The sequence below is a fragment of the Anomaloglossus baeobatrachus genome, chromosome 5, assembly GCF_048569485.1.
Source record: "Anomaloglossus baeobatrachus isolate aAnoBae1 chromosome 5, aAnoBae1.hap1, whole genome shotgun sequence".
Lineage (NCBI taxonomy): Eukaryota > Metazoa > Chordata > Amphibia > Anura > Aromobatidae > Anomaloglossus > Anomaloglossus baeobatrachus.
Genome location: NC_134357.1, coordinates 300,515,652 through 300,543,232, shown reverse-complemented (window position 1 = coordinate 300,543,232; position 27,581 = coordinate 300,515,652). Strand labels below are relative to the sequence as shown.

At 49.1% G+C, this 27,581-nt stretch overlaps 1 protein-coding gene across 2 annotated transcripts in view; it reads right to left on the bottom strand.

The window, feature by feature from the left end:
• The window catches only part of SLC38A12 (solute carrier family 38 member 12), a 91,179-nt gene that overhangs the window by 55,720 nt on the left and 7,878 nt on the right, over positions 1-27,581 (bottom strand). For both annotated transcript variants that reach the window (XM_075349655.1, XM_075349654.1), the window contains exons 2-3: positions 18,850-18,940; positions 5,515-5,636 (exon numbers count right to left, since the gene is read on the bottom strand). In XM_075349655.1, coding sequence (XP_075205770.1) covers positions 5,515-5,636; positions 18,850-18,894 — 167 coding nt within the window. In that variant the 5' untranslated portion in view covers positions 18,895-18,940. The remainder of the gene's footprint in view (positions 1-5,514; positions 5,637-18,849; positions 18,941-27,581) is intronic.

Below are 27,581 nucleotides of genomic sequence, written 5' to 3'. Positions count from 1 at the left end.
ATGACTGATCGCAGTGACTCCATGCGAAAGTGCCGCACCTGAACATGCTTGTTGAGAAGCTTGAGATCCAGGATGGGCCGGAAGGAACCGTCCTTTTTGGGGACTAGGAAGAGATTTGAGTAAAAACCTCTGAACCGTTCCCTGGCGGGAACCGGTACAATCACTCCGCTGGCCTGCAAGGATGCCACGGCCTGAGAGAAGGCGGCGGCCTTGGAGCAGGGGGGAGTTGACAGAAAAAATCTGTTTGGCGGGCTGGAAGAGAACTCTATCCTGTAGCCGTGGGAGATGATATCCCGCACCCACTGATCGGAGACGTGTTGAAACCACACGTCGCCAAAGTGGGAGAGCCTGCCACCGACCAAGGACGTTGCTGGCTCGGCCAGATAGTCAAGAGGAGGCTGCCTTGGTGGCAGCAGCTCCTGCGGACTTTTGTGGACGCGGCTTCTTGCGCCAGGTGGGCTTCTGGTCCTTGGCTGAGTTAGTGGACGAGGCCGAGGGCTTAGAGGACGACCAGTTAGAGGAACGAAAGGAACGAAACCTCGACTGGTTCCTGCCCTGGACAGGTTTCCTGGTTTTAGTCTGTGGCAAGGAAGTACTCTTCCCGCCAGTAGCCTCCTTAATTATTTCATCCAGTTGTTCACCGAACAGCCTGGACCCAGCAAATGGGAGCCCAGCAAGGTACTTCTTTGAGGAAGCATCTGCCCTCCACTGTCGAAGCCACAAGATCCTGCGGATAGCGAGGGAATTAGCGGAGGCCACCGCAGTGCGGTGAGAGGCCTCCAGCATGGCAGACATGGCGTAGGCTGAAAAGGCTGAAGCCTGGGAAGTTAAGGCAACCAATTCAGGCATAGAGTCCCTAGTGAGGGAATGCATCTCCTCTAGGGAAGCAGAGATGGCTTTGAGAGCCCACACTGCTGCAAAGGATGGGGAGAACGAGGCCCCTGCCGCCTCATAGACAGACTTGGCCAGGAGATCAACCTGGCGGTCAGTGGGATCCTTAAGTGAGGTGCCATCAGCCACAGATACAACTGTCCGGGCTGAGAGTCTAGACACCGGAGGGTCTACCTTTGGTGAGTGAGCCCACTCCTTGACCACCTCTGGTGGAAAAGGATAACGGTCGTCAGAACCACGCTTTGGGAAGCGTTTGTCAGAACAGGCTCTGGGCTTGGACACAGTGGCTTGAAAACTGGAGTGGTTAAAGAACACACTCCTTGTTCTCTTAGGCAAGGTAAACTGGTGCTTTTCTGCCAGAGAGGGTTGCTCCTCTGATGCTGGCGGATTGAGGTCCAGTACAGAATTAATGGACGCAATCAAATCACTCACATCTGCGTCACCCTCGGACAGATCAATGGGGCACATGGAGGTAGCGTCCGAGCCCCCAGTAAAGATATCCTCCTCGTCCTGCGGGTCGGCTCGTGAATCGGAGCCGCGGGACGAGGAAGGAGAGGGGTCCCTGCGTCTCCTCTTAGGAGGACGGGGTCTGGGAGCAGATGAAAAATCCTCTGTGAGCTCTGCAGAGCGAGCCGAAGCAGCAGAGGCGCCCTGAAAAGGGGGCTGATGCAAGATTAGCAGAGTCCGGGACAACTGTCCCATGGAGTCGGCGAAGGACTGGGAGATAGATTTAGAAAACACTTCTACCCAAGCCGGGGGTTCAGCCACCGGGGCCGGAGCAGCCGGAGGGACCACTGGGGAGACTCCAGGCTGAGGCACCACCATGTTAGAGCAGGCATCACAATGAGGATATGTGCTCGGTTCAGGCAGTACGAGCTTACATGCAGTGCATATTGAGTACAGACTTGCAGCCTTGCTCCTAGTGTGAGACATGCTGCTGAGGTGGAGGCTCTGCAGTAAAGAATACACTCCTTCAGAATGACCCCCAGAGAGTGTATAAGAATGTCCACAACCAGAGGTTGTGGCTTACCAGACCGTTTTGTGTGCCCTCCGGATTCCACAGCTCGGACCCCCAGACAGATTGAAGAGATGCAGCAGCCAGCGCCGATCAGTGTGAGAACGCTGATAAAATGGCGCCGGAGTGAGGAGGGGGGACGGGGCCTAGTCCAAGAGTGGGAACCGGAGGGCCAAGGGGATATACAGGGGAGGGAAACATCTCCTCAGAGAGGAGTGTCCTCCCCTGAGCTGAACGGCCGGTGGGCGGCGCCGCACTGTCCCTCTGCATGACTGACATGCAGGGGCAGTGAAAACGAAACTAGGCCGCGGCCGAAGCCGGGGCCTAAATTTTACAATGCGGCCGGCGCTCAGGCACCCTCGGCGCGGTTCTCTGGTGAAAATCGGAGAACCGGCCAGAAATGTCACAAATGGTACAAAACACACTCTCCCCAACATTAAAGTACAAGGGACCCCCTGACAATAACGTCTCAATACTTCGCTTGTGAGACGCAGGGCCAGGTCCCTGAGGGATGAGTGCTCCGTCCGGCAGGGTCCTGAAAGGGCTGCAGATGGAGACCGGTCTCCTGCAAAGCAGTGAGAACCGTGCTGGCTCCCACTTCAAGCCAGAGCCCGAGGGATGGTGAAGGAGCGCGGCATGTAAGGCTCCAGCCTTGAAATCAACCTTAACAACACCGCCGACACAGTGAGGTGAGAAGGGACATGCCGGGAGTCCAGGCTTGGACCCGCTTTTCTTCAAACTCTTTAAAATGAAAATCAGATGAGAATGCATGAATGTGGATGTGTGCCTCCTGAACACAAAGCATTGAACTGGCTATATTTGGTTATCCAGGGGGTGTATATGCTAGGAGGGAGGAGCTACACTTTTTAGTGTAGTACTTTGTGTGTCCTCCGGAGGCAGAAGCTATACACCCATGGTCTGGGTCTCCCATAAGGAACGATGAAGAAAACATACATATACAGGTGTGGTGCAGCTTTTGGAACAAAAACATGTTTTTCTAATTCTGAGCAATCCCCTAAAGCAATAAATTCATACTAAACACCTCCTTTGTGAGAGACAATACATTTGACAAAAAAAATAATAAAGTCAAAAAGTCTCAGGTCTGAGGGTCCAGTGGTCAGATATTCACTGATTAGTAAGTTATAGCATGTCCTAATGATTTTTCAGTATTTGTGAGAAAATATAGATGTACAGTGCTATGCAGAAGTTTGAGCACCACTGGTCAAAATTAGTTATTGTGAACAGTTAATCAAGTTGAAAATGAAATGATCTCTAAAAGGCATAAAGTTAAAGATGACACATTTCCTTTATATTTTAGGCAAGAACAAAAAAAAATATTTTCATCTTTAACATTTTAAAAACTACAAAAATGAAAATGGGCCAATGCAAAAGTTTGAACACCCTTGGAGATTTGTGCGCTCAGATAACTTTGACTATCATTTCAGACCTGTTAGGTTTGTGGCTTGTTCATGATCAGAGTTAGGAAAGGGCAGGTGATGCAAATTTCACAGCTTTATAAAAAACCAGCTTCCTCTAACCTTGTGCAAATAAAAGAACAGCCATGGGTTTTTCAAAGCAGCTGCCTAGCACTCTGAAAATCAAAATGGTGAAGGCCCACAAAGCAGGAGAAAGCTAGAAGAAAATAGCAAAGCGTTTTCAAGTTGCCCTTTCCTCAGTTCGAAAAGTAATTCAGAAATGGCACTTACAGAAACAGTGGCGGTCAGGATAAGGTCTGGAAAACCAAGCAAAATTTCTGTGAGAGCTGCTCGTAGGATTGCTAGAGTGGCAAATCAGAACCTTCGCTTCACTGCAAAAGTCCTTCAGGAAGATTTAGCAGACTCTGGAGTTGTGGTACATTGTTCTACTGTTCAGAGACACCTACAGAAAAATGGCCTTCATGGAAGAGTCATCTGAAGAAAACCTCTCCTGCGTCCTAACCATAAAATTTAGCATCAGATGTATGCGAAATAACATCTAAACAAGACTGATGTATTGTGGAAACAAGTCGTGTTAACTGATGCGGTTAAAATAGAACTCCTTGGCCACAATGATCAAACCAAATGTTTGGGAAAAAAAAAGGAGACAGAATGTCATGACAAGAACATCTCGCCAACCATTAAGCATGCGGTTGGATTAATCATGCTTTGGGTTGTGTTCTATCCAATGGCACTGGGAACATTTCACGGGTAGAGGGAAGAATGGATTCAATTAAAGTTTAACAAATTCTTCAAGCAAACATAACACCATCTGTAAAAAATCTGAAGTTGAAAAGAGGATGACTTCTACAAATTGATAAGGATCCTAAAACACAATTCAAAATCCACATTAGCCTATGTCAAAAGGTACAAGCTGAAGGTTTTACAATGGCCCTCACAGTCCCCTGATCTGAACATCATTGAAAATCTGTGGCTAGACCGCAAAAGAGCAATGCATGCAAAGGACCCAGTAATCTTACAGAACAAGAAGACTTTTCCAAGGAAGAAAGCATGAAAATCCCTCAAACAAGAATTGAAGACTCTTGGCTGGCTACAAAAAACATTTACAAGCTTTGATACTTGCCAAAGGGGGTGCTGCAGGATACTAACCATGCAGGGTACCCAATATTTTGCATTGGCCAACTTTATTTTTTGTTGTGAATTTAAAAATGTAAAAAATATATATATTTTTTTGTTTGTCTAAAATGCAGAGGATATGTGTTATCCTTAACTTTATGGCTTTTACAGATAATTTCATCTTCAACTTGCTTAATTATTCAGAATATCAGTAAACTTGACCAGGGGTGCTCAAACTTTTGCATGCCACTGTAGCCATCAACCGGGAGAACATACTGCATTCACATAATTACAGCCCTCATTGAACACGATAAATACGTAGCACTTCGCTCCTACACTCCTACTGGTGTCTGCTGGAATTATTGAACCCTATAATTGTGGTTGGGGAAGTAGCGCATGTAATAGCAAAAAGAACGCTGACCTACATATTGATACATTAGAAAAATGAATCATTAGGCTACTTTCACATATGCGGTGCCCAGGTCCTTTAAGGAGTCATTATGATGCGATATTTTACATATTTTATTATTATGTAGGTCAGAGCTCCTTTTTCTATACATATCCATACATATCTCTGCATATCAGTAATGAGAAATAGTGTCAATTGATTCGATCTGCAGGAACTGGTTCAGTGGGTACATCAGTAATCTGTGACTGCTGGATAGAAGCCCCGATATCCACTTCCTACCTCTTCTTTTGATTAGCTGTCCTGGCATGAGGTCATTGTTGCAGTGTGATGCAGATGTGACATCGTACCAGGCCAGCTAATCAAAAGTAAAGGAACGGATGATGACAGGAAGAGGCGGTTCTCAAAGCTACTGCCCAACGGCCACAGTTTACCGATGCGGCCAATGGACTGGGTTGGGCGAATCGATACACACCATCTCTACTTGGTATCCATTTTTCCTCTGTATAGATTAGAGATTTATATCTAAATCTTCTGTAGCTCTTTAAGCATTAGCTACAGAACTCTACAAGCGACCACACTAAATCCTACCTAGGGTGGCGCAAGATATCAAAATAACGCAGTATGGTGCTGGCCCGCTGTGTACTCACCTCATAAACGCCAAGAAGATGATGAGAATAAGGCTTATTAACCAGCCTGCATTGGCAAAGGCCTTGGGCATTGTGAGGGCGCCTGTGCCAACAATTAAGTTAAACATGTATATCAGGCCGACCTGCATGGAAAAAATAAAAAGTATATATATTATTTTTATTTATTTTTTTAAATAGGATTTTAACATTTCAGATCACTTCACTTTATGGTTTTGTAATCAGGTGTGGGACTGCTTAACCCTAGAACGCATACCTGGGGCCTCGCAGGCCTGATAGGTTACTTGTTTTCTATGGTAGATTTCTAGGGTTGCACGTTCTAGGGTTAAAGAAGTTGTCCAGTTCCCAAAACTGATTTTTTTTTTTCTGATCAATCTTGCTAATATGTGCCTCTCTACACATCTATTATGTTTTTTCAGCAATATTACCTTTTATCGTACTCTAGCAGCACATCCTCATTGCTGGCTCCAGCTCTGCTGGGGTTAATCTATCTTCTGACTTCCTGGGTTCAGTTCCTACAACTCCCATAATTCTTTGTGGCTCTAGGGCTGTACCTAACACACCCACTGTATCTAACACACCCACTCAGCTCTCCACCTAAAGTCTCCTCCCTGCCTCTTCCCTGTGGATGCACAGAGAAATCACAGCAGAGACAGCAGAAGCTCCCAGCTCTGCACAACCAGGGGAAGAAAGCAGCTATCTTCTGCTTGTTCTCATATAGTTCATAGTCTGTGTGTGTGCGTGTGTGTCTCTGTGTGTGTGTGTGCGTGTCTCTGTGTGTGTGTGTGCGTGCCTGTGTGTGTGTGTGCGTGTGTGTGTGCGTGTCTCTGTGTGTGTGTGTGTGTGTGTGCGTGTCTCTGTGTGTGTGCGTGCGTGTCTCTGTGTGTGTATGTATGTATGTATGTATGTATGTATGTATGTATGTATGTATACAGAAATTATGATTATTAGCCGGCGCAACATGTGAAAAAAATAATTGGGGGAAAAAATAATAATGAAGGGGTGATGAGATTGCTTTTTCCCCTTTTGCCTAGTCTCTGTCGTCCGTATCATCCGTGTGGCATGCATTTTGAAGGCTACTTTCACATCAGCGTTTTTTTGCTTGTAGGCAAACAACCGCAAACCGCATATGACTGGATACTGTGCATTAAATGTGCAGCGCATGCAACCGTTATTTTACCGAATCGTTTTGCAGCGGGACACAGAATTTATCGGCCGGCACTGGAGTCAGCTGGCTCATGATCTCACAGCCCGCACACGCTGCGATATATGCAGGTTAACAGCAGTCACTGCCCGCTGCTGATCACGTGTGACCGTGTGCGGGCTGTGTGGTCAAGAGTTCAGCTGAGTTCAGATCAGCAGACTCCAGTGTCGGACGATTAGGCTGGGGCCACACGGGGATTACTGCGATCCCCTCACATGACGGGCTGGGGCCACACGGGGATTACTGCGATTCCCTCACATGACACTCGGCTCACGCTGGCAGTACAACAGAGCTGAGTGTCATGTGTGTGTCCCTGCGACTGAGGTCCGACTGTGCGAGCGGACCTCAGCTGCGGGGGGCAGTCCGGCAATCAGGAGGGGCGGGCCAGCGCTGCGGAAGGGCGGGCGGGCCGGCACTGAGGAGGGGTGGGAGGGATTTATCTCCCTCTCTCCTCCGTAGTTGGCTATTGCGATTCTCGTTCTGCACTTGCGGTTCACCGGTGTACCACGAATGCAGTGCGATTTTTCTCTCACCCCATACACTTGAATGGGTAAAAGAGTCTTGCATTACAATTGCAGCATGCTGCGATTGTTTTCTCGGTCCGATTAGGGCTGAGAAAATAATTGCTCATGTGTGCTGACACACAGGCTAATATTGGTCTGAATGGAATGTGATGTTTTATCGCACTCCACTCACACTGTTTTTCTCGCTGTGTGGCTTAGGCCTTACTTGTTCTGTGTCCCCCTGCATCCACCGCAGCGTGTGCGGGCTGGAGTTCAGCTGAGTTCAGATCAGCTGACTCCAGTACTGGACTGAACTCAGGTGACCTCACAGCCCGCACACACTGCGATGGATGCAGGGGGACAGAACAAGTAATCGGCCGACACTGGAGTCAGGAATAGGCATGAGTGAGCAGTAAAACGCTCTGGTGCTCGATGGGCGAAGCCCATGTCGATTTTTTTTTTTTTTTTTTTAAAAAAAAAATTTCATTAAAGAAAGAAAAAAAAAAACCCAAACACATTAACCCTAGGGTTAGGGTTAAAAAAAAAAAAAAAAAAAAAAAAAAAAAAAAAAAGTGTGGGCTCCCGCTGCATTTTCTATTGCTAAGGGTAACCCAAGCAGCTACTGGCTGCTAACCCCCGCTGCTTGGTGTTACCTTCACTGGCCATGGAAAATCCAGGGAAGCTTTTTTTTTTTTTAATATTAAAAGGTTTTTGCCTAAAAATGTTTTTAAAAAAATGACGTGGGCTTCGCCATATTTTTTGTACGCTAGCCAGGTACAGCAGGCAGGTACTGGCTGCCCCCAACCCCCAGCTGCCTATTTGTACCCGGCTGGGAACCAAAAATATAGGGAAGCCCTTTTTTTTTTTTTTAAATTATTTCATGAGTTTCATGAAATAATTTAAAAAAAAAAAATAAAAATAAAAAAAAATGATGTGGGCTTCGCTCATTTTTTTTGTGTACAGCCAGGTACAACTAGGCAGCTGGGGATTGGAATCCACAGTGCAGGGTGGCCCAAGCTTTCTGGGGCCCCCGCTGCGAATTGCAGTCCACAGCCGCCCCAGAAAATGGCGCTTTCATAGAAGCGCCATCTTGTGGCGCTATATCCAACTCTTCCAGTGGCCCTGGTGGCAGGTGGCACGCTGGGTAATAAGGGGTTAATACCAGCAATGTTTTACCAGCTGGTATAAAGCCCGAGATTCTTAATGTCAGGCCTAGTTTGACCCAGCCATTAAGAATCTCCAATAAAAGGGTTAAAAAAAAAAAAAAAAAAAAAAAGACATCACACAGAGAAAAATACTTTATTAGAAATAAATACACAGACAGGGACTCCATGTTTATTACTCCCTCTCACCACTCCACGGGGGGGGGGAGGGAAAAGAGAGAGGGGGAGGGAAAGAGGGGGGGGGGAAGAGGGAGGGAGGGAAAAGAGGGGGGGGGGGAGAGAGAGGGAAGAGTGGGGCCGGGGGGGGGAAGAGTGGGGGGGGGGGAAGGGGGTGTGGAGAGAGGTGCTCTCTCACCAACTTGCTCCACTCTGTGACTTGTTGTGCAGGTGACAGAGCGCAGACAGTTGGTCCCATGCAGCAGGACAGGTGACAGAGCAGAGCGATGACATGCTCTGCTCTGACACATAGTGTGCTGCATGTCACTAACTTACTCCACTCTGTGACTTCTGCTGCATAGGACCCACTTTCTCCACTCTCACCTGCACAACAAGTCCCAGAGTGGAGACAGTTAGTGACATGTAGCACACTATGGGTCAGAGAAGAGCATGTCACTAACTGTCTCTACTTTGGGACTTGTTGTGCAGGTGACCAGATGCTACATGTCACTAAGGCTATGTGCGCACGTTGCGTACAAGCCCTGCAGAAATTTCTGCAGCGATCTGAAGAGAACATGTGCGCTTTAGATCGCTGAAGAAATGTCCGTAGTGAGCGCCGATTCCATGCGCTCTGCCTGCAGCTCCTGCCATAGACCGTGCAGGAGCTGCCGGCAAAGCGCAGGAAAGAAGTGACATGTCACTTCTTTTTGCGCAGCGCTTCGGCAGTAGTCGAAGCGCTGCGCTCTTAAACGCCACGTGCGCACGGCCCCTACACAGTCTCCATAGACTGTGCAGGGGACGCAGGACGCATGCAGTTACGCTGCGCTACAAAGCGCAGCGTAACTGCATGTTTTTACGCGACGTGCGCACATAGCCTAACTGTCTCCACTCTGGGACTTGTTGTGCAGGTGAGAGTGGAGAAAGTTGGTACTATGCAGCAGAAGTCACAGAGTGGAGCAAGTTAGTGACATGTATCATCCGGTCACCTGCACAACAAGTCCAAGAGTGGAGAAAGATAGTGACACATAGCACACTAGGTGTCAGAGCATAGCATGTCACCAACTGTCTCCACTCTGGGACTTGTTGTGCAGGTGACAGAGTGGAGCAAATTGGTCCCATGCAGCGTCCGGTCACCTGTGCTGCTGGTAGGAGCACATGATCACACTGCCGACACCGCAGGCTCCCCTGACAGCTGAGCACAGCGGGCGGATAGTGTGATCACATACTTGCGTGACAGGGGGGGGGGATTTCAGCTGAAGAAACCCCCCCTGTACTCCACATTGGCGCCCCGTGCCTCACCAATCTGCCGGACGCTCAGCCCTCTTCACCGCTCCACACTGGCGTCCTCCGGATCCTCCCCTCGATGCTGGGCTGTGATGTGCGGTAGTCACCTCCCACAGCCCAGTCAATCACTGTGAGTGGCACCAGCATCCCTGACATAACCGTCAAGTTTGAGAGCCCGGAACTTGACGGGACGTAAAAGGATACTAGCGGCCGCAGCACCAGGGGGTCATGTGACCGGCACTGAGCGTGCAGGATAGCGCCGCTCAGTGCCAGAACTGCAAATAGAGGCCAATGCAGAAAACGCCTATAATGGTAAGTTACACTCATAGAGAAAATAAAAAAATGGGTGAACCACCCCTTTAAATACCAATTCCATAAAAAGAGATGGCGAAGCAGCCAGAAGAAACCCAGCTTTATACTGGCCAGCCTTGGAAATTGCCATTTCTGCAGTTCCCTTTAATATCAGTAGGCTGCAGGAATATGCATGATGGTTAGAGCACATTAATATTTTACAGCTTTCTACTGTTTCTTCACTATAGGAAACACCAAGCTGTTGATGTCAGCAAGGCCAGTGATATAGTACTGGGTAGTCAGCCACAACCTCTGGCCTTAGTCACGGAGCTGAGCTAGCAAACAAGTCACTTAATTGAGGAAGTGCACGTAACATGGTGTCCTATGGTTAGTAAAATCTGCTAAACCGCCGGACACGTGTATCCTGTCTGATTTAAGTTTCCAAAGACTATCCTGTGAATGATATTCCAGCAAATATCCCAAGGAGCAAGTGTCGCCAGATCTTTATATGGGGGCATCTAGGTAACAGATGGACCAATACCTACTAAACCTTAGGGTAAAAGGCTATCCATGCTGTATACAAGTAGGGGTACATGAGCTCTCAAACTGGGTCCTTTACACTTCTTGCTAACATGCAGTGATTGGGAGTGGACAGTCAGAAATATATGGGTCCCATGCATACCAGTGATCTGGGCCATTATAAAAACCTATTATGTCTATTAACTTCTCTCTCATACCCTACTGCGTACATAAGGATAGTACACCTGAGGACAGGTATTATACATACTACTCCTTTTAAAATAAGAGAAATTACATAGTACTCCTCAGTCCATACAATATATGTATTGGATTAATATCAGGGAGTGAACACAATGCCAGTTATGTCCTGTGCATGGAATCATGGCGCCATATTGCATTTGCAAAAGGTGGAAAATTAGCAGAGTATTACAATAGCGGCAACCTTCCTCAGGTAACCTCTGAGGAAGCCATGTATTTGGTTATTTTTAAGAAGCGAAACGTACGTTAGGGCTCCTGTCTTCTTTTGTTCTGGATAACCTTTGTCCTCTGACTACCCAACACTGTGAGTATATGGGTGATGTATATCGGATCATGGTCAATTATTTTTTGTACACCGCGACATATTTTACCTAATTGGTTAGCATGCACGGGGGTCTCTGCATTTACTTGGTCATATTTGGTTAATCATAGACGGTTATTTGGTCATATTGTCCCTTTGCTAGAACCTCCGTGATGCTAGTTAAGGTTTGCTGTTGTAATGTTTTGGTGTACCTACAATAATTTTTTTGACGTTTGATCAAATGGTTCCCCTTTTACTCTCTCTATGTGGGGTATTTAGTCATTACCATCTGACTGTATTTCTGGTCCGTTTATTTTATTTGCGTCCTTTGCCTTATCTATGAATTGCTATATACGGATCACTTACTGTTAAATATAGACATTGGTTGTTCTACGGTTGTGGATTCTCATTTTAATAAACATTTGTAATTTTCTATTGAATATTGTTTACTGATGTGCATTTTTTTACTCCATTTTCTCCTGCATTTCATCAAGTTATTTTACTTGTAGGAAACGAAGGGAATTTTGTTTACTTACCGTAAATTCCTTTTCTTCTAGCTCCAATTGGGAGACCCAGACAGTGGGTGTATAGCTACTGCCCTCTGGAGGCCGCACAAAGAACTACACTTAAAAGTGTAAGGCCCCTCCCCTTCTGGCTATACACCCTCCCGTAGGAGTACAGATTCCTCAGTTTTAGTACCAAAGCAAGAAGGAGGAAAGCCAATAACAGTTTCAAAAACAAATTCAATCCGATAACATGATCGGAGAACTTAAGAAACAACATGAACAACATGTGCACCCGAAAAACGAAACCCTAAGAACAAATAGGGCGGGTGCTGGGTCTCCCAATTGGAGCTAGAAGAAAAGGAATTTACGGTAAGTAAACAAAATTCCCTTCTTCTTTTTCGCTCCTAATTGGGAGACCCAGACAGTGGGACGTCCAAAAGCAGTCCCTGGGTGGGTAAAAAGATACCACATGAACGGGCTGTCAGACAGCCTCTTCCTACAGGTGGGCCACCGCCGCCTGAAGGACCTGTCTACCTAGGCTGGCATCTGCCGAAGCGTAGGTATGCACTTGATAGTGTTTGGTAAACGTGTGCAGACTCGACCAGGTAGCCGCCTGGCACACTTGCTGAGCCGTAGCCTGATGCCGCAATGCCCAGGACGCACCCACGGCTCTGGTAGAATGGGCCTTCAGTCCAGATGGAATCGGAAGCCCAGCAGAACGGTATGTGTGAAGAATTGGTTCCTTGATCCACCGCGCCAGGGTGGATTTGGAAGCTTGCGATCCCTTATGCTGACCAGCGACTAGGACAAAGAGCGCATCAGAACGGCGTAGAGCCGCCGTGCGAGAAATGTAAATCCTGAGTGCTCTCACCAGGTCCAACAGATGTAAACCCTTTTCAAATTGGTGAACTGGATGCGGACACAAAGATGGTAAAGTGATATCCTGATTGAGATGAAAGGAAGAAACCACCTTGGGAGAAAACTCTGGAATTGGACGCAGTACTACCTTGTCTTGGTGAAACACCAGGAAGGGAGATTTGCAAGATAACGCCGCTAGCTCGGACACTCTTCGAAGAGACGTGACCGCCACAAGAAAAACTACCTTTTGTGAAAGCCGAGAAAGGGGAACCTCTTTCAAAGGCTCGAAAGGCGGCTTCTGGAGAGCAATGAGAACCTTGTTCAGATCCCAGGGTTCCAATGGCCGTCTGTAAGGAGGAACAATATGACAAACTCCTTGGAGAAACGTGCGTACTTTAGAAAGCTGTGCCAAGCGCTTCTGAAAGAATACGGATAGCGCGGAGACTTGACCCTTAAGAGAGCTAAGCGACAAACCTTTTTCCAACCCAGACTGCAGGAAGGAAAGAAAAGTTGGCAATGCAAATGGCCAGGGAGAAACCCCTTGAGCCACGCACCACGCTAAGAATATCTTCCACGTTCTGTGATAGATCTTAGCTGAGGATGGTTTTCTAGCCTGTCTCATTGTGGCAACAACTTCATGAGATAAACCTGAGGCCGCTAGGATCCAGGACTCAATGGCCACACAGTCAGGTTCAGGGCCGCAGAATTCAGATGGAAAAACGGCCCTTGAGACAGCAAATCTGGACGGTTTGGTAGTGTCCACGGTTGGCCTACCGTGAGATGCCACAGATCCGGGTACCACGACCTTCTTGGCCAATCTGGAGCGACGAGTATGGCTCGATGGCAGTCGGACCTGATTTTCCGGAGAACTCTGGGTAACAATGCTAGAGGTGGGAACACATAGGGGAGTCGGAATTGCGACCAATCCTGAACCAAGGCGTCTGCCGCCAGTGCTCGGTGATCGTGAGACCGTGCCATGAAAACTGGGACCTTGTTGTTGTGTCGTGACGCCATCAGATCGACGTCCGGCGTCCCCCAGCGGCAACAGATCTGCTGAAACACGTCCGGGTGAAGGGACCATTCTCCTGCGTCCATGCCCTGGCGACTGAGAAAGTCTGCTTCCCAGTTTTCCACGCCTGGGATGTGAACTGCGGATATGGTGGACGCTCTGCTTTCCACCCACGTCAAAATCCGATGGACTTCTTGAAAAGCTTGGCGACTGCGTGTTCCCCCTTGGTGGTTGATGTACGCCACCGCCGTGGAGTTGTCCGACTGAATCCGAATCTGCTTGCCTTCCAGCCATTGTTGGAAGGCTCGCAGGGCAAGATAGATTGCTCTGATTTCCAGAACATTGATCTGCAGGGTGGACTCTTCCAGAGTCCACATCCCCTGAGCCCTGTGGTGGAGATACACCGCTCCCCACCCTGATAGGCTCGCATCCGTCGTGACCACTGCCCAGGACGGGGGAAGGAATGACTTTCCCTGTGACAATGAGGTGGGGAGAAGCCACCAATGCAGAGAGTCCTTGGCAGTCTGAGAGAGGGAGACTGTCCTGTCTAGGGACGTCGATTTCCCGTCCCATTGGCGTAGAATGTCCCATTGTAGAGGGCGCAGATGAAACTGCGCGAACGGGACTGCCTCCATTGCTGCTACCATCTTTCCTAGGAAATGCATGAGGCGCCTCAGTGAGTGCGACTGGCTCTGAAGGAGAGATTGCACTCCAGTCCGTAGCGAGCACTGCTTGTCCAGTGGAAGCTTCACTATCGCTGAGAGAGTATGAAACTCCATGCCAAGATAAGTCAGAGATTGGGTCGGGGTTAGATGAGACTTTGGAAAGTTGATAATCCACCCGAAACTCTGGAGAGTGTCTAGTGCCACCTTCAGACTGTGTTGGCATGCCTCTTGAGAGGGTGCCTTTATAAGCAGGTCGTCTAGATACGGGATGACCGAGTGACCCTGCGAGTGCAGAACAGCTACTACTGCTGCCATGACCTTGGTGAAGACCCGGGGGGCTGTTGCCAGACCGAAAGGTAACGCTACGAACTGCAGGTGTTCGTCGTGTATGACGAAGCGTAGGAAACGCTGATGCTCTGGTGCGATCGGCACGTGGAGATACGCATCTTTGATATCTATTGATGCTAGAAAATCTCCTTGAGACATTGAGGCTATGACGGAGCGTAGGGATTCCATCCGGAACCTCCTGACTTTTACGTGTCTGTTGAGCAACTTTAGATCCAGGACGGGCCGATACGATCCGTCCTTTTTTGGGACCACAAACAGATTGGAGTAAAAACCGTGACCTTGTTCCTGAAGAGGGACGGAGGTCACCACTCCTTCCGCTTTTAGAGCGGCCACCGCCTGCAACAGAGCATCGGCTCGGTCTGGTGGGGGAGAAGTTCTGAAGAAACGAGTTGGCGGACGAGAACTGAACTCTATCCTGTACCCGTGAGACAGAATATCCCTCACCCAACGGTCTTTGACGTGTGACAGCCAGATGTCGCCAAAGTGGGAAAGCCTCCCACCGACCGCGGGTGCGGGAATCGGAGACCTCAAGTCAGGAGGACGCCGTCTTGGCAACGGTTCCTCCGGCTGCCCTTTTTGGGCGTGACTGAGACCTCCAAGAATCTGAGCGTCTCTGGTCCTTTTGAGTCTTTTTTGACGAGGTGAATTGGGACCTGCCCGGTCCTCGAAAGGACCGATAACCAGACTGACCCTTCCTCTGTTGGGGTCTGTTTTGTCTGTGTTGCGGTAAGGATGAGTCCTTACCCTTGGAGTGTTTGATGATTTCATCCAAACGCTCTCCAAACAATCGGTCACGAGAAAAAGGCAAATTGGTTAAGCACTTCTTGGAATGAGAATCTGCTTTCCAATGTCTCAACCACAGGGCCCTACGCAAAACAACGGAGTTGGCTGACGCCACTGCCGTGCGGCTTGTAGCGTCAAGAACAGCATTAATCGCGTACGACGCGAATGCCGCCATTTGCGAGGTCAATGGTGCTACCTGCGGGGCAAATGCACGTGTGACGGAGTCAACTCGCGCAAGCCCGGCTGAGATAGCTTGGAGTGCCCATACGGCTGCAAAAGAAGGCGCCAATGACGCTCCAATCGCTTCATAGATGGATTTCAGCCAGAGCTCCATCTGCCTGTCAGTGGCATCTTTAAGTGCCGCTCCATCTTCAACTGCAACCAAGGATCTAGCTGCAAGCCTGGAAATTGGAGGATCCACTTTTGGACACTGGGTCCAACCCTTGACCACCTCAGGGGGAAAAGGATAGCGTGTATCTTTAAGCCGTTTAGGAAAACGCCTTTCAGGATAAGCGTGGGGTTTCTGGATTGCGTCTCTAAAGTCAGCGTGGTCCAGAAAAGTGCTTAAAGTACGCTTAGGGTATCTGAAATGGATTCTCTCGTGCTGCGAAGCTGACTCCTCCACAAGAGGAGCTGGTGGGGAAATATTTAACATCTTATTGATGTTAAATATAAGATCATTAACTATGGCGTCACCATCTGGTGTATCTAGATTGAGAGCGGTCCCAGGATCAGAATCCTGATCAGTTACGTCCGCCTCATCACCCATAGATTCATCTCGCTGGGATCCTGACCATTGAGATGAATGTGAAGGCCCGTCATAGCGAGCCCGCTTAGGCTGCCCGGGGCCATCGTCCGAGTCAGAGTCTTCACCCTGAGGTGTATATGCCCGTCCCGGAGCTTGGAGCTGAGGGGGACCAGGGGGCAATGATTGCACAGTGTCCGTGGCCTGAAGTACAGGCCTAGCTCGCAATGTGTCAAGAATTTGTGACATAGTGAGAGACATTCTGTCAGCAAAAGCTGCAAACTCAGTTCCTGTCACCTGGACAGCATTCACAGGTGGTACACCCTGGGTCACGTCCAGCAGAGGTCCCGACTGTGCAAGCGCCGCAGGGGCCGAGCACTGCACACAATGGGGGTCCGTGGAGCCTGCCGGTCCCAGCGGCCGGCATGACCGATTTCTAAACGTGGCCAGCGTCCCGCCCCTCTCCTGACTGGCAGGTCCGGGGGCGGGAACAAACGGAAACAGGCCGCAAAAGCCGGGGACTCGAGTTATCAGCGCGGCCGCCGTAAAAGCGCGGGCCGCGCTGAAGTCCCCGGCGCACCACAAGTGCCAGCCGCGCCGCAGTCCCAGCGGCCGGCGCGACCGATTCCTGGAAGTGTGCCTGCTTCAGCTAAGCTGAATGAGGCCATGGCACAAGCGCCGTAGCGCAGATGTCCCCCGGCGCACTACAACACCCAGCATGCTGCGGTGTGAGCGCCAAATGCACGGGGACACAGAGTACCTTGAGGAAGCAGGGCCATGTCCCTGATGTACTCCGCTCCATCCAGCATCTTCTCCAGGGGCTGTAGATGGAGCCCGGTCTCAGTGCCTGGAGACCAGTAAATCCCACTTCACCCAGAGCCCTGTAAAAAGGGATGGGGAAGGAATCAGCATGTGGGCTCCTGCCGCCGTACCCGCAATGGGTACCTCAACCTTACAAACACCTCCGACATACAGTGGGGTGAGAAGGGAGCATGCTGGGGACACTATATGTGTCCTCTTTTCTTCCATCCGACATAGTCAGCAGCTGCTGCTGACTAAAAACAATGGAGCTATGCGTGCGTGTCTGACCTCCTTGCGCACAAAGCTAAAACTGAGGAATCTGTACTCCTACGGGAGGGTGTATAGCCAGAAGGGGAGGGGCCTTACACTTTTAAGTGTAGTTCTTTGTGCGGCCTCCAGAGGGCAGTAGCTATACACCCACTGTCTGGGTCTCCCAATTAGGAGCGAAAAAGAAATAGTAATTGAGAAAGGGTTGGCCAAGTTACGCACATAACGGTGGAGGCAGAGGGAAAAGCGCGGGCACGAGATTATGGGCGGGTACTTGGATGACAATCACAGTGCCGCCCATAATCTCACGCCTGCGCAATCACGTCACCAGCGGTCACACTGTACACAGTGCTCAGTCCCGCGAAAGTGGCACTGGACATGCGCGAGACCTCGGGAGCACTGAGCGGCGTCCTCCGGTATGGAAATGAGCAATGGGGGACGGCGTAATGTGGCAGGAGGGAGAATAACGGACGCAAGACAGCCCGCCCCCGTGACCATAAAAAAAGAAGATTTGCATACAAAAAGGTAAGACTTTTTAAAGTATTTATTTAGGTCTCAAAGGGGGCAGAATAGCAACAGGAACCTTTCTAGAATGCAGCCCAGGAGCTGCAGAGGGGGAATCTTTTAGGTTTATTGCGAAATTTCTGCTGACAGGTTCCCTTTAAGGCCTATGTTGGTGCTTCAGCATAAACACTAAGGGGCACTTTGCACACTACGACATCGCAAGCCAATGCTTGCTATGCCGAGCGCGATAGGCCCCACCCCGTCGCACATGCGATATCTAGTGATAGCTGCTGTAGCGAACATTATCGCTACGGCAGCTTCACATGCACTCACCTGCCCTGTGATGTCGCTCTGGCCGGCGAACCACCTCCTTATTAAGGGGGCGGGTCGTGCGACGTCATAGCGACGTCACACAGCAGGCGGCCAATAGAAGCGGAGGGGCGGAGATGAGCGGGACGTAAACATCCCGCCCACCTCCGTCCTTCCGCATAGCCGGCATGAGCCGCAAGACGCAGGTAAGGAGATGTTCCTGCTGCTTCACACACAGCGATGTGTGCTGCCGCAGGAACGAGGAACAACATCGTAACATCGGTCCTTCCTATATTATGGAAATGACCGACGCTACACAGATGATACGATTTGGACTTTTTTGCGCTCGTAAATCGTATCAAAAAGGATTTACACACTACGATATCGACTGCGACGCCGGATGTGCGTCACTTTCGATTTGACCCCACCGACATCGCAGCTGCAATGTCGTAGTGTGCAAAGTGCCCCTTAGAATTGGTGGGCATCCCATCAAAGAGTCCTGACAAGTCCCTGGTTCAGGTTGTACATGTAGGACACACATTTTGAGATACATTTGCTTAAACATGATCTACTGTATAATTTGCCACTTCTCGGGGTTACCAAACGGCAAGACTCTCACTTTACACTCGATATATATTCTAATTGTGAACTACAGCTAATAGGAATACAGCACTCATGAAGTCTGGGACTGCAAATAACATGAAGATCACTACCATTTCTAATACTCCCCTCGAATGGGGGAAATCACAAATGTGTTATATGCGTAATGCAGAAATTGGACTTTTCAGAAACAAGATGACTGCAATGAAAGTCATCATTAGTCACTTACACTTCATGGTACACAAGCAGAACTGTAATACTTACAAATGGAGAATAGAGCTCCCCGGTATCGGTGATTTCACCGGCCATGGCTGGGGTGGGGAGGGATAAAGTAGGGGAGAAGGGGCAGGGAAACCTAGAAAAGAAAGAACCACAGTGAATTTCACATTAAAAGAGATAATTCAATATCCAGGTGTCTACAATAAATCATGGCATTCTCCTGGAAGCACAAGACCATACACTTTCATTCACGGCTTTCCACAATGGGTCTGAATTAACATTTTCTATAATCTGAGTTGACATTAATAACCCTTTAATCATAGAAGAATACATCTCTAAAGGGTGCTTTACACGAGACGATCTATCGTGCGACAGATCGTTGGGGGGGGGGGGGGGGTCACGTTTTTTGTGACGCACATCCGGCATCGCTTGCGACGTCGGGCTGTGACACCTCCTAGCGACGCAGTATCGCTCACGAATCGTGTACTCGTCGCTAGGTTTCATAAAATAGTTTATGAAACATGGTGCCGGTTGTTCATCGTTTCCGTGGCATCACACGTTGCTTCGTGTGACACCACGGGAACGATGAACATCGCTTACTTGCATCCCGCGGCTCCCGCCGGTTATGTGGAAGGAAGGAGGTGGGCGGGATGTTTACATCTTGCTCATCTCTGCCCCTCCGCTTCTATTGGGTGGACGCCGCGTGACGTCGTCGTGACGCCGAACATCCCTCCCACTTCAGGAAGAAGATGTTCGCCGCCCTCAGCGACGACGCCCGGGAGGTAAGTACATGTGACGGGGGGTTAACGAGTTTGTGCGCCACGGGCAATCAATTGCCCGTGACGCACAAACAAAGGGGGCGGGTACGATCGATCGTGAAAACGCACGATCGGTTGTCCCGTGTAAAGCAGCCTTAACACCTACAATCTTAGTAATGAAACCTATTATTGGGGGTGTCCGGGGATGACACCCATTGACCCCACAGATCAGCTGATACTGGGTGCTATGGCCACAGCTCTGTACACTATATAGGTGCCGCTCTGGAGGACTGCAACTCAACTCCAAAACCACCAAAACACCAAAACCTGATCAATGGCAAGGAACCGGCGCTGGACTCCAGGAGGGCAAGTAACTGGTCTCTTATTTTACAGAGTTTGGGTTTCAGTTTCCTGAAAGTGAAAAACCCTTTCACCGTGCATGTATTCCGAAATGGGAGAGGAAAATACATTGCAACCAACCACCTCTGGTAGTGGATTATGTTCCCCAAGAAGAAAAGAATCCATCTTTCCTACAAGATCACAAGTTAAGGGAAAGTAAAAAAAATTACAATACACATTAGATGGTGGTCTGGTTCTTCTAAGAGACTGCTTTAGCTGACATGGCCACCTTGAGAGCAGGGACATAAAGAGGTTGTCCACTACTTACGGTACATTGATAGCCGGTCCTTAGGATAGGTCATTAATGTCTGATCGGCCGGGATGCGACAGCCGACACCTCCGCCGATGAGCTGACCCCAGTGCTGGCAGCCGGAAATGCTCACTTTCGAAGCTGCTCTGTCTCCTGATAGTGGCCGAGCCAGGTACTGCACATCTGCTTCCCATTGAAATCAATAGGAGATGGATGTGCAATACACAGGTGCTATCAGAAGATGGAGCAGTTCTGGAATTGAGTATTTTCTGCTGCTGCCGGCACTGAGAACAGCTGATTGGTGGGGGTATCGGTTGTCAGTCCCCAGCTGATCAACATTAATGAACTATCCTAAGGATGGGCCATCAATGTTAAAGTAGTGGACAACCTCTTTAAGTTAATCATACCAATTAATTGGTCATCATCTTCCTCACCATCTAATGTGTATCTGGGTGTCACAAGTCTCTTCTGATGGTATATGCAGGAAAATGAATAGGACATATCCAATACTTGTATTCTCAGGGAAGATAACTTGTAGTCACTGGTGTCTATCAGCAACATAAGGCCCCCATACACGTGAGACTAATGATGGCCAAACCTGCAAATATTGACAGATTCGACCAACAGTTTTTTTTGTTTTTTTTTTTTATTAACAATCAACAGTTTTTTCATTCGGCAGCAGCGCAACATTAAGGCCGGGGCCACATGGGGACTACTGCGATCCTCTCATGACACTCGGCTCACGCTGGCAGCACAGTGGGAGCCGAGTGTCATTGCGACTGAGGTCCGATCATGCGATCGGATCACAGCTGCGGGGGGCGGGCCGGCGCTGAGGAGGGGCTGGCGGGCCAGCGCTGAGGAGGGGCTGGCGGGCCAGCGCTGAGGAGGGGCGGGAGGGATTCATCTCCCTCTCTCCTCCGTTGCCGGCTATTGCCATTTTTGCACTGCACTCGCATTACAGCGGTGTACTGCGAGTGCAATGCGATTTTTCTCTCGCCCCATACACTTGAATGGGTGCGAGAGAAGCAAGGATCGCATTGCACCCACACCATGCTGCAACTGTTTTCTCGGTCCGATTAGGGCTGAGATAATCGCTCATGGGTGCTGGGACATAGGCTAATATTGGAGTGGAATGTGATGTTTTATCGCATTCCACTCGCTCCGATTTTTACGCCTCTCCAGCACTGACAGATGATGGTCAGGGGAGTTAAGGATTCGGCATATCCGATTTTGATCCTTTTATCCTCTAAAAGATAAGTCACCACCAGAGATGTCTGGCAGCAGCTCTCTCATAGAGAGCACAACCGGTCCAGTGTTTTGGAGAGTTCGTTGAAATAGACGGTTATCTAAAGTGCATAGGGGGGAGGGGGGGGGCTTTACTACCAACACCTATTTACCCCCAGCATACATTTGACTCACAAAGTAGGGGTTATCTAGGAATATTTTATTATTTTACAATGGGCCTAAAACCTAACAGGCAGGCAGTTGCTAACTATCTGCCCCTGCTACCCGACACCAATCTCTGACAGCTCAGAGTGGTCACAGACCTAACTGTGGGGTGGCAGCTGTCAAGCATGATATTGGCAGTCACACCCCATCAACAGAGCAGCCCAGAAGAGGAAGAGCTGCCCTGTTGATGTGAAGCAGCAGGAGCGGATAGTGACGGCACCGGGCAGAACAGGCGGGTAGTTAGCAACTACCTGTCCAATTGGTTCTTAGGCCCATAGTAAAAAAAAATACACTAGTGCCGGATACCCCTCTTCAGTTCTGTGGCCACCTTTACACTACTGCTTACTGCGCTTGGTATTGAGACTGGCAAGAGGCCGGCAGGCACTGTGAATGAGGATTGTATTCTGTAGTAGGAGAATGGGGCAATAAATGCATATTAAGCATTGCAATTCACATTAAGGGATTTTCTGCAAATGAATTTCTAAATATAGAGGGTTTCTGCCGGATTGCAGGCCACCTTTGTATTCCAGATATAGCCTCTCTCAGTGATTAGTAGTAAATTCAGATTCATTGTTGTGCTAACATTGTGAATGTGAAATATGCGGGGCCATAATAACACATTGTGATGTTCCTATTATTGCCGCTCACATTCCATTTACTACGGTGTTATCATAACAATACCATGACTGCCTGATAATTATCCCACATTACAACACATAGTTCTGCCATTATTCATCACCCCAAGCTATATCTACAACACCGCACCAGAGAGGAGAAATATACTCACTCCAATTTACATACTGAGCACAAAGAGGCCAGGAGCTGGGTGGAAGGCCGGGATTTTAGGAATTAGGTTCATTATACAAAGTCCCTTTATATGATTGCTCCCTATTTACCATATGAATTACCCGTTACTATGCGAGAGCCCTGGAAGCTACAGGTATAAGGAAATATGACACAAAGAACCCAGTCTTGTACATTACATCAGAAAAGTCATAGGGAAAAAGTAAAAATCGCTCCCATCAAGTGCAGTCCCATGTCCTTCTCCCCCCATAATCACAGCAGTGCCCTGCCACCTGTAGCTCATACTTACCCCAATTGTCACAGCAGTGCTATTTACTGCCCCCCATAATCACAGCAGTGCCCTGTCACCTGTAGCTCATACCTCCCCAATTGTCACAGCAGTGCTATTTACATTCCCCATAATCAGAGCAGTGCCCTGTCACCTGTAGCTCATACCTCCCCAATTGTCACAGCAGTGCTATTTACAGCCCCCATAATCACAGCAGTGCCCTGCCACCTGTAGCTCATACCTCCCCAATTGTCACAGCAGTGCTATTTACTGCCCCCCATAATCACAGCAGTGCCCTGCCACCTGTAGCTCATACCTCCCCAATTGTCACAGCAGTGCTATTTACAGCCCCCATAATCAGAGCAGTGCCCTGCCACCTGTAGCTCATACCTCCCCAATTGTCACAGCAGTGCTATTTACAGCCCCCATAATCACAGCAGTGCCCTGCCACCTGTAGCTCATACCTCCCCAATTGTCACAGCAGTGCTATTTACAGCCCCCATAATCACAGCAGTGCCCTGCCACCTGTAGCTCATACCTCCCCAATTGTCACAGCAGTGCTATTTACAGCCCCCATAATCAGAGCAGTGCCCTGTCACCTGTAGCTCATACCTCCCCAATTGTCACAGCGATGCTATTTACAGCCCCCATAATCAGAGCAGTGCCCTGCCACCTGTAGCTCATACCTCCCCAATTGTCACAGCGATGCTATTTACAGCCCCCATAATCAGAGCAGTGCCCTGCCACCTGTAGCTCATACCTCCCCAATTGTCACAGCAGTGCTATTTACAGCCCCCATAATCACAGCAGTGCCCTGCCACCTGTAGCTCATACCTTCCCAATTGTCACAGCGATGATATTTACAGCCCCCATAATCAGAGCAGTGCCCTGTCACCTGTAGCTCATACCTCCCCAATTGTCACAGCGATGCTATTTACAGCCCCCATAATCACAGCAGTGCCCTGCCACCTGTAGCTCATACCTCCCCAATTGTCACAGCAGTGCTATTTACAGCCCCCATAATCAGAGCAGTGCCCTGCCACCTGTAGCTCATACCTCCCCAATTGTCACAGCGATGCTATTTACAGCCCCCATAATCAGAGCAGTGCCCTGTCACCTGTAGCTCATACCTCCCCAATTGTCACAGCAGTGCTATTTACAGCCCCCATAATCAGAGCAGTGCCCTGTCACCTGTAGCTCATACCTCCCCAATTGTCACAGCGATGCTATTTACAGCCCCCATAATCAGAGCAGTGCCCTGTCACCTGTAGCTCATACCTCCCCAATTGTCACAGCGATGCTATTTACAGCCCCCATAATCACAGCAGTGCCCTGCCACCTGTAGCTCATACCTCCCCAATTGTCACAGCAGTGCTATTTACAGCCCCCATAATCAGAGCAGTGCCCTGTCACCTGTAGCTCATACCTCCCCAATTGTCACAGCAGTGCTATTTACAGCCCCCATAATCAGAGCAGTGCCCTGTCACCTGTAGCTCATACCTCCCCAATTGTCACAGCGATGCTATTTACAGCCCCCATAATCAGAGCAGTGCCCTGCCACCTGTAGCTCATACCTCCCCAATTGTCACAGCGATGCTATTTACAGCCCCCATAATCAGAGCAGTGCCCTGCCACCTGTAGCTCATACCTCCCCAATTGTCACAGCGATGCTATTTACAGCCCCCATAATCACAGCAGTGCCCTGCCACCTGTAGCTCATACCTCCCCAATTGTCACAGCAGTGCTATTTACAGCCCCCATAATCAGAGCAGTGCCCTGCCACCTGTAGCTCATACCTCCCCAATTGTCACAGCAATGCTATTTACTCCCCAATAATCAGAGCAGTGCCCTGTCACCTGTAGCTCATACCTCCCCAATTGTCACAGCAATGCTATTTACTGCCCCCATAATCAGAGCAGTGCCCTGTCACCTGTAGCTCATACCTCCCCAATTGTCACAGCAATGCTATTTACTGCCCCCATAATCAGAGCAGTGCCCTGTCACCTGTAGCTCATACCTCCCCCAATTGTCACAGTGATGCTATTTACTGCCCCCCATAATCAGAGCAGTGCCCTGCCACCTGTAGCTTATACCTCCCCAATTGTCACATCAGTGCTACTTATTCCCCCCATAATCAGAGCAGAGCCCTGTCACCTGTAGCTTATACCTCCCCCAATTGTGACAGCAGTGTTATTTACTCGCCCCATAATCAGAGCAGTGCCCTGTCACCTGTAGCTCATACCTCCCCAACTGTCCAGCAGTGCCATTTACTGCCCCCATACCCCCATAATCAGAGCAGTGCCCTGTCACCTGTAGCTCATACCTCCCCCAATTGTCACAGCAGTGCTATTTACTGCCCCCATAATCAGAGCAGTGCCCTGTCACCTGTAGCTTATACCTCCCCAATTGTCACATCAGTGCTACTTACTCGCCCCATAATCAGAGCAGTGCCCTGTCACCTGTAGCTTATACCTCCCCAATTGTCACAGCAGTGCTATTTACTGCCCCCATAATCAGAGCAGTGCCCTGCCACCTGTAGCTCATACCTCCCCAATTGTCACAGCAGTGCTATTTATTGCCCCCCATAATCAGAGCAGTGCCCTGTCACCTGTAGCTCATACCTGCCCCAATTGTCACAGCAGTGCTATTTACTGCCCCCATAATCAGAGCAGTGCCCTGCCACCTGTAGCTCATACCTCCCCAATTGTCACAGCAGTGCTATTTATTGCCCCCCATAATCAGAGCAGTGCCCTGTCACCTGTAGCTCATACCTGCCCCAATTGTCACAGCAGTGCTATTTACAGCCCCCATAATCAGAGCAGTGCCCTGTCACCTGTAGCTCATACCTCCCCCAATTGTCACAGCGATGCTATTTACTGCCCCCCATAATCAGAGCAGTGCCCTGCCACCTGTAGCTTATACCTCCCCAATTGTCACATCAGTGCTACTTATTCCCCCCATAATCAGAGCAGAGCCCTGTCACCTGTAGCTTATACCTCCCCCAATTGTGACAGCAGTGTTATTTACTCGCCCCATAATCAGAGCAGTGCCCTGTCACCTGTAGCTCATACCTCCCCAACTGTCCAGCAGTGCCATTTACTGCCCCCATACCCCCATAATCAGAGCAGTGCCCTGTCACCTGTAGCTCATACCTCCCCCAATTGTCACAGCAGTGCTATTTACTGCCCCCATAATCAGAGCAGTGCCCTGCCACCTGTAGCTCATACCTCCCCAATTGTCACAGCAGTGCTATTTATTGCCCCCCATAATCAGAGCAGTGCCCTGTCACCTGTAGCTCATACCTGCCCCAATTTTCACAGGAGCTGTTCCATCAGTCTCCCAGTAAAGCTTTGGCCCCAATATATATATATATATATATAAAATTCTAGGGTCACTGGTTATTTGACTCCTGTGACCGATCATATCAAGGCTTATGTTACATATATTGTAGTGTGGAATAGAAAGAGGGAATGTCATGGTACTAAAGATTATCTACAGTGAACTTTAAAGGGGATTATGTCAGCAGGATTTTGCTCTGTAATCTGACAGCACCATGATGTAGGGACTGAGACCCTGATTCCAGCAATGTGTCACTTACTTTACAGGGTGCAGAAGTTATGATATTCACAGTTTTCTCTGCTGCAGATCTAGCAGAGCTCAGATGCCGAGCTGTGTATAACCCCTGTCCACATCACTAATTGGCAGCTTTCTATGTACACTGTTACCAAGCTGCTAATCAGTGGTGGGGGTGTGGTTGGACTAGCAGTCACAAGACCACCGAGTCCACTAGTCATAAGCTCCTGCTGATAAAATACTGATTGTTTTGCTGTGTCAATACAGTCTAGTAGATGAAAAATCGTTGGAATCAGGCTCTCTGACACTACATCATGGTGCTCTCAGATTACATAGCAAAAACCTGGGGACAGATTCCTTAAAATGTGGAAGCTTCTTCTTTCATACATTATGTGTAAATGCATGTATGTATAGTATATCACATACAGGCAGAGAGGTGATTGCAAGCTCAGACATATGTTTCTGGAGATAAGTAAACAAAACAGCATGAACAGGAAGATGGCATCTTATCAGTTCTTACAAATGTCTGAGATGTGAGACAGTATCAGCCGGTCACTAATGTAACCTATGCTCCACAATTTCTGGTACTCTTATCGACTCCTAAAGCTGGGTTCACACATAGCGACAGCGACAACGACATCGCTGTTACGTCACCATTTTCTGTGACGTAACAGCGACCTTGTAAGTCGCTATTATGATCGCTGCTTAGCTGTCAAACACAGCAGAAGCAGCGATCATAACGTCGCTACATGTGCAGAGAGCAGGGAGCCGCGCTTAGCGCTGGCTCCTTGCTCTCCTAGGTACAGTACACATTGGGTTAATTAACCCGATGTGTACTGCAGCTACATGTCACAGTGCAGAGAGCAAGGAGCCGCGCACACTGCTTAGCGCTGGCTCCTTGCTCTCCTAGGTACAGTACACATCGGGTTAATTAATCCGATGTGTGCTGCAGCTACATGTCACAGTGCAGAGAGCAGGGAGCCGCGCACACTGCTTAGCGCTGGCTCCTTGCTCTCCTTGCTACAGTATACATCGGGTTAATTAACCCGATGTGTGCTGCAGCTACATGTCACAGTGCAGGAGCCGGCACTGGCAGCAAGAGCGGAGGCTGGTAACCAGCGTAAACATCGGGTAACCAGGGAAAGGTCTTCCCTTGGTTACCCGATGTTTACGCTGGTTACAGCTTTCCGCAGCTGCCAGTGCTGGCTCCTGCTCGCTTCATTTCGTCGCTCTCTCGCTGTCACACACAGCGATGTGTGTGTCACAGCGGGAGAGT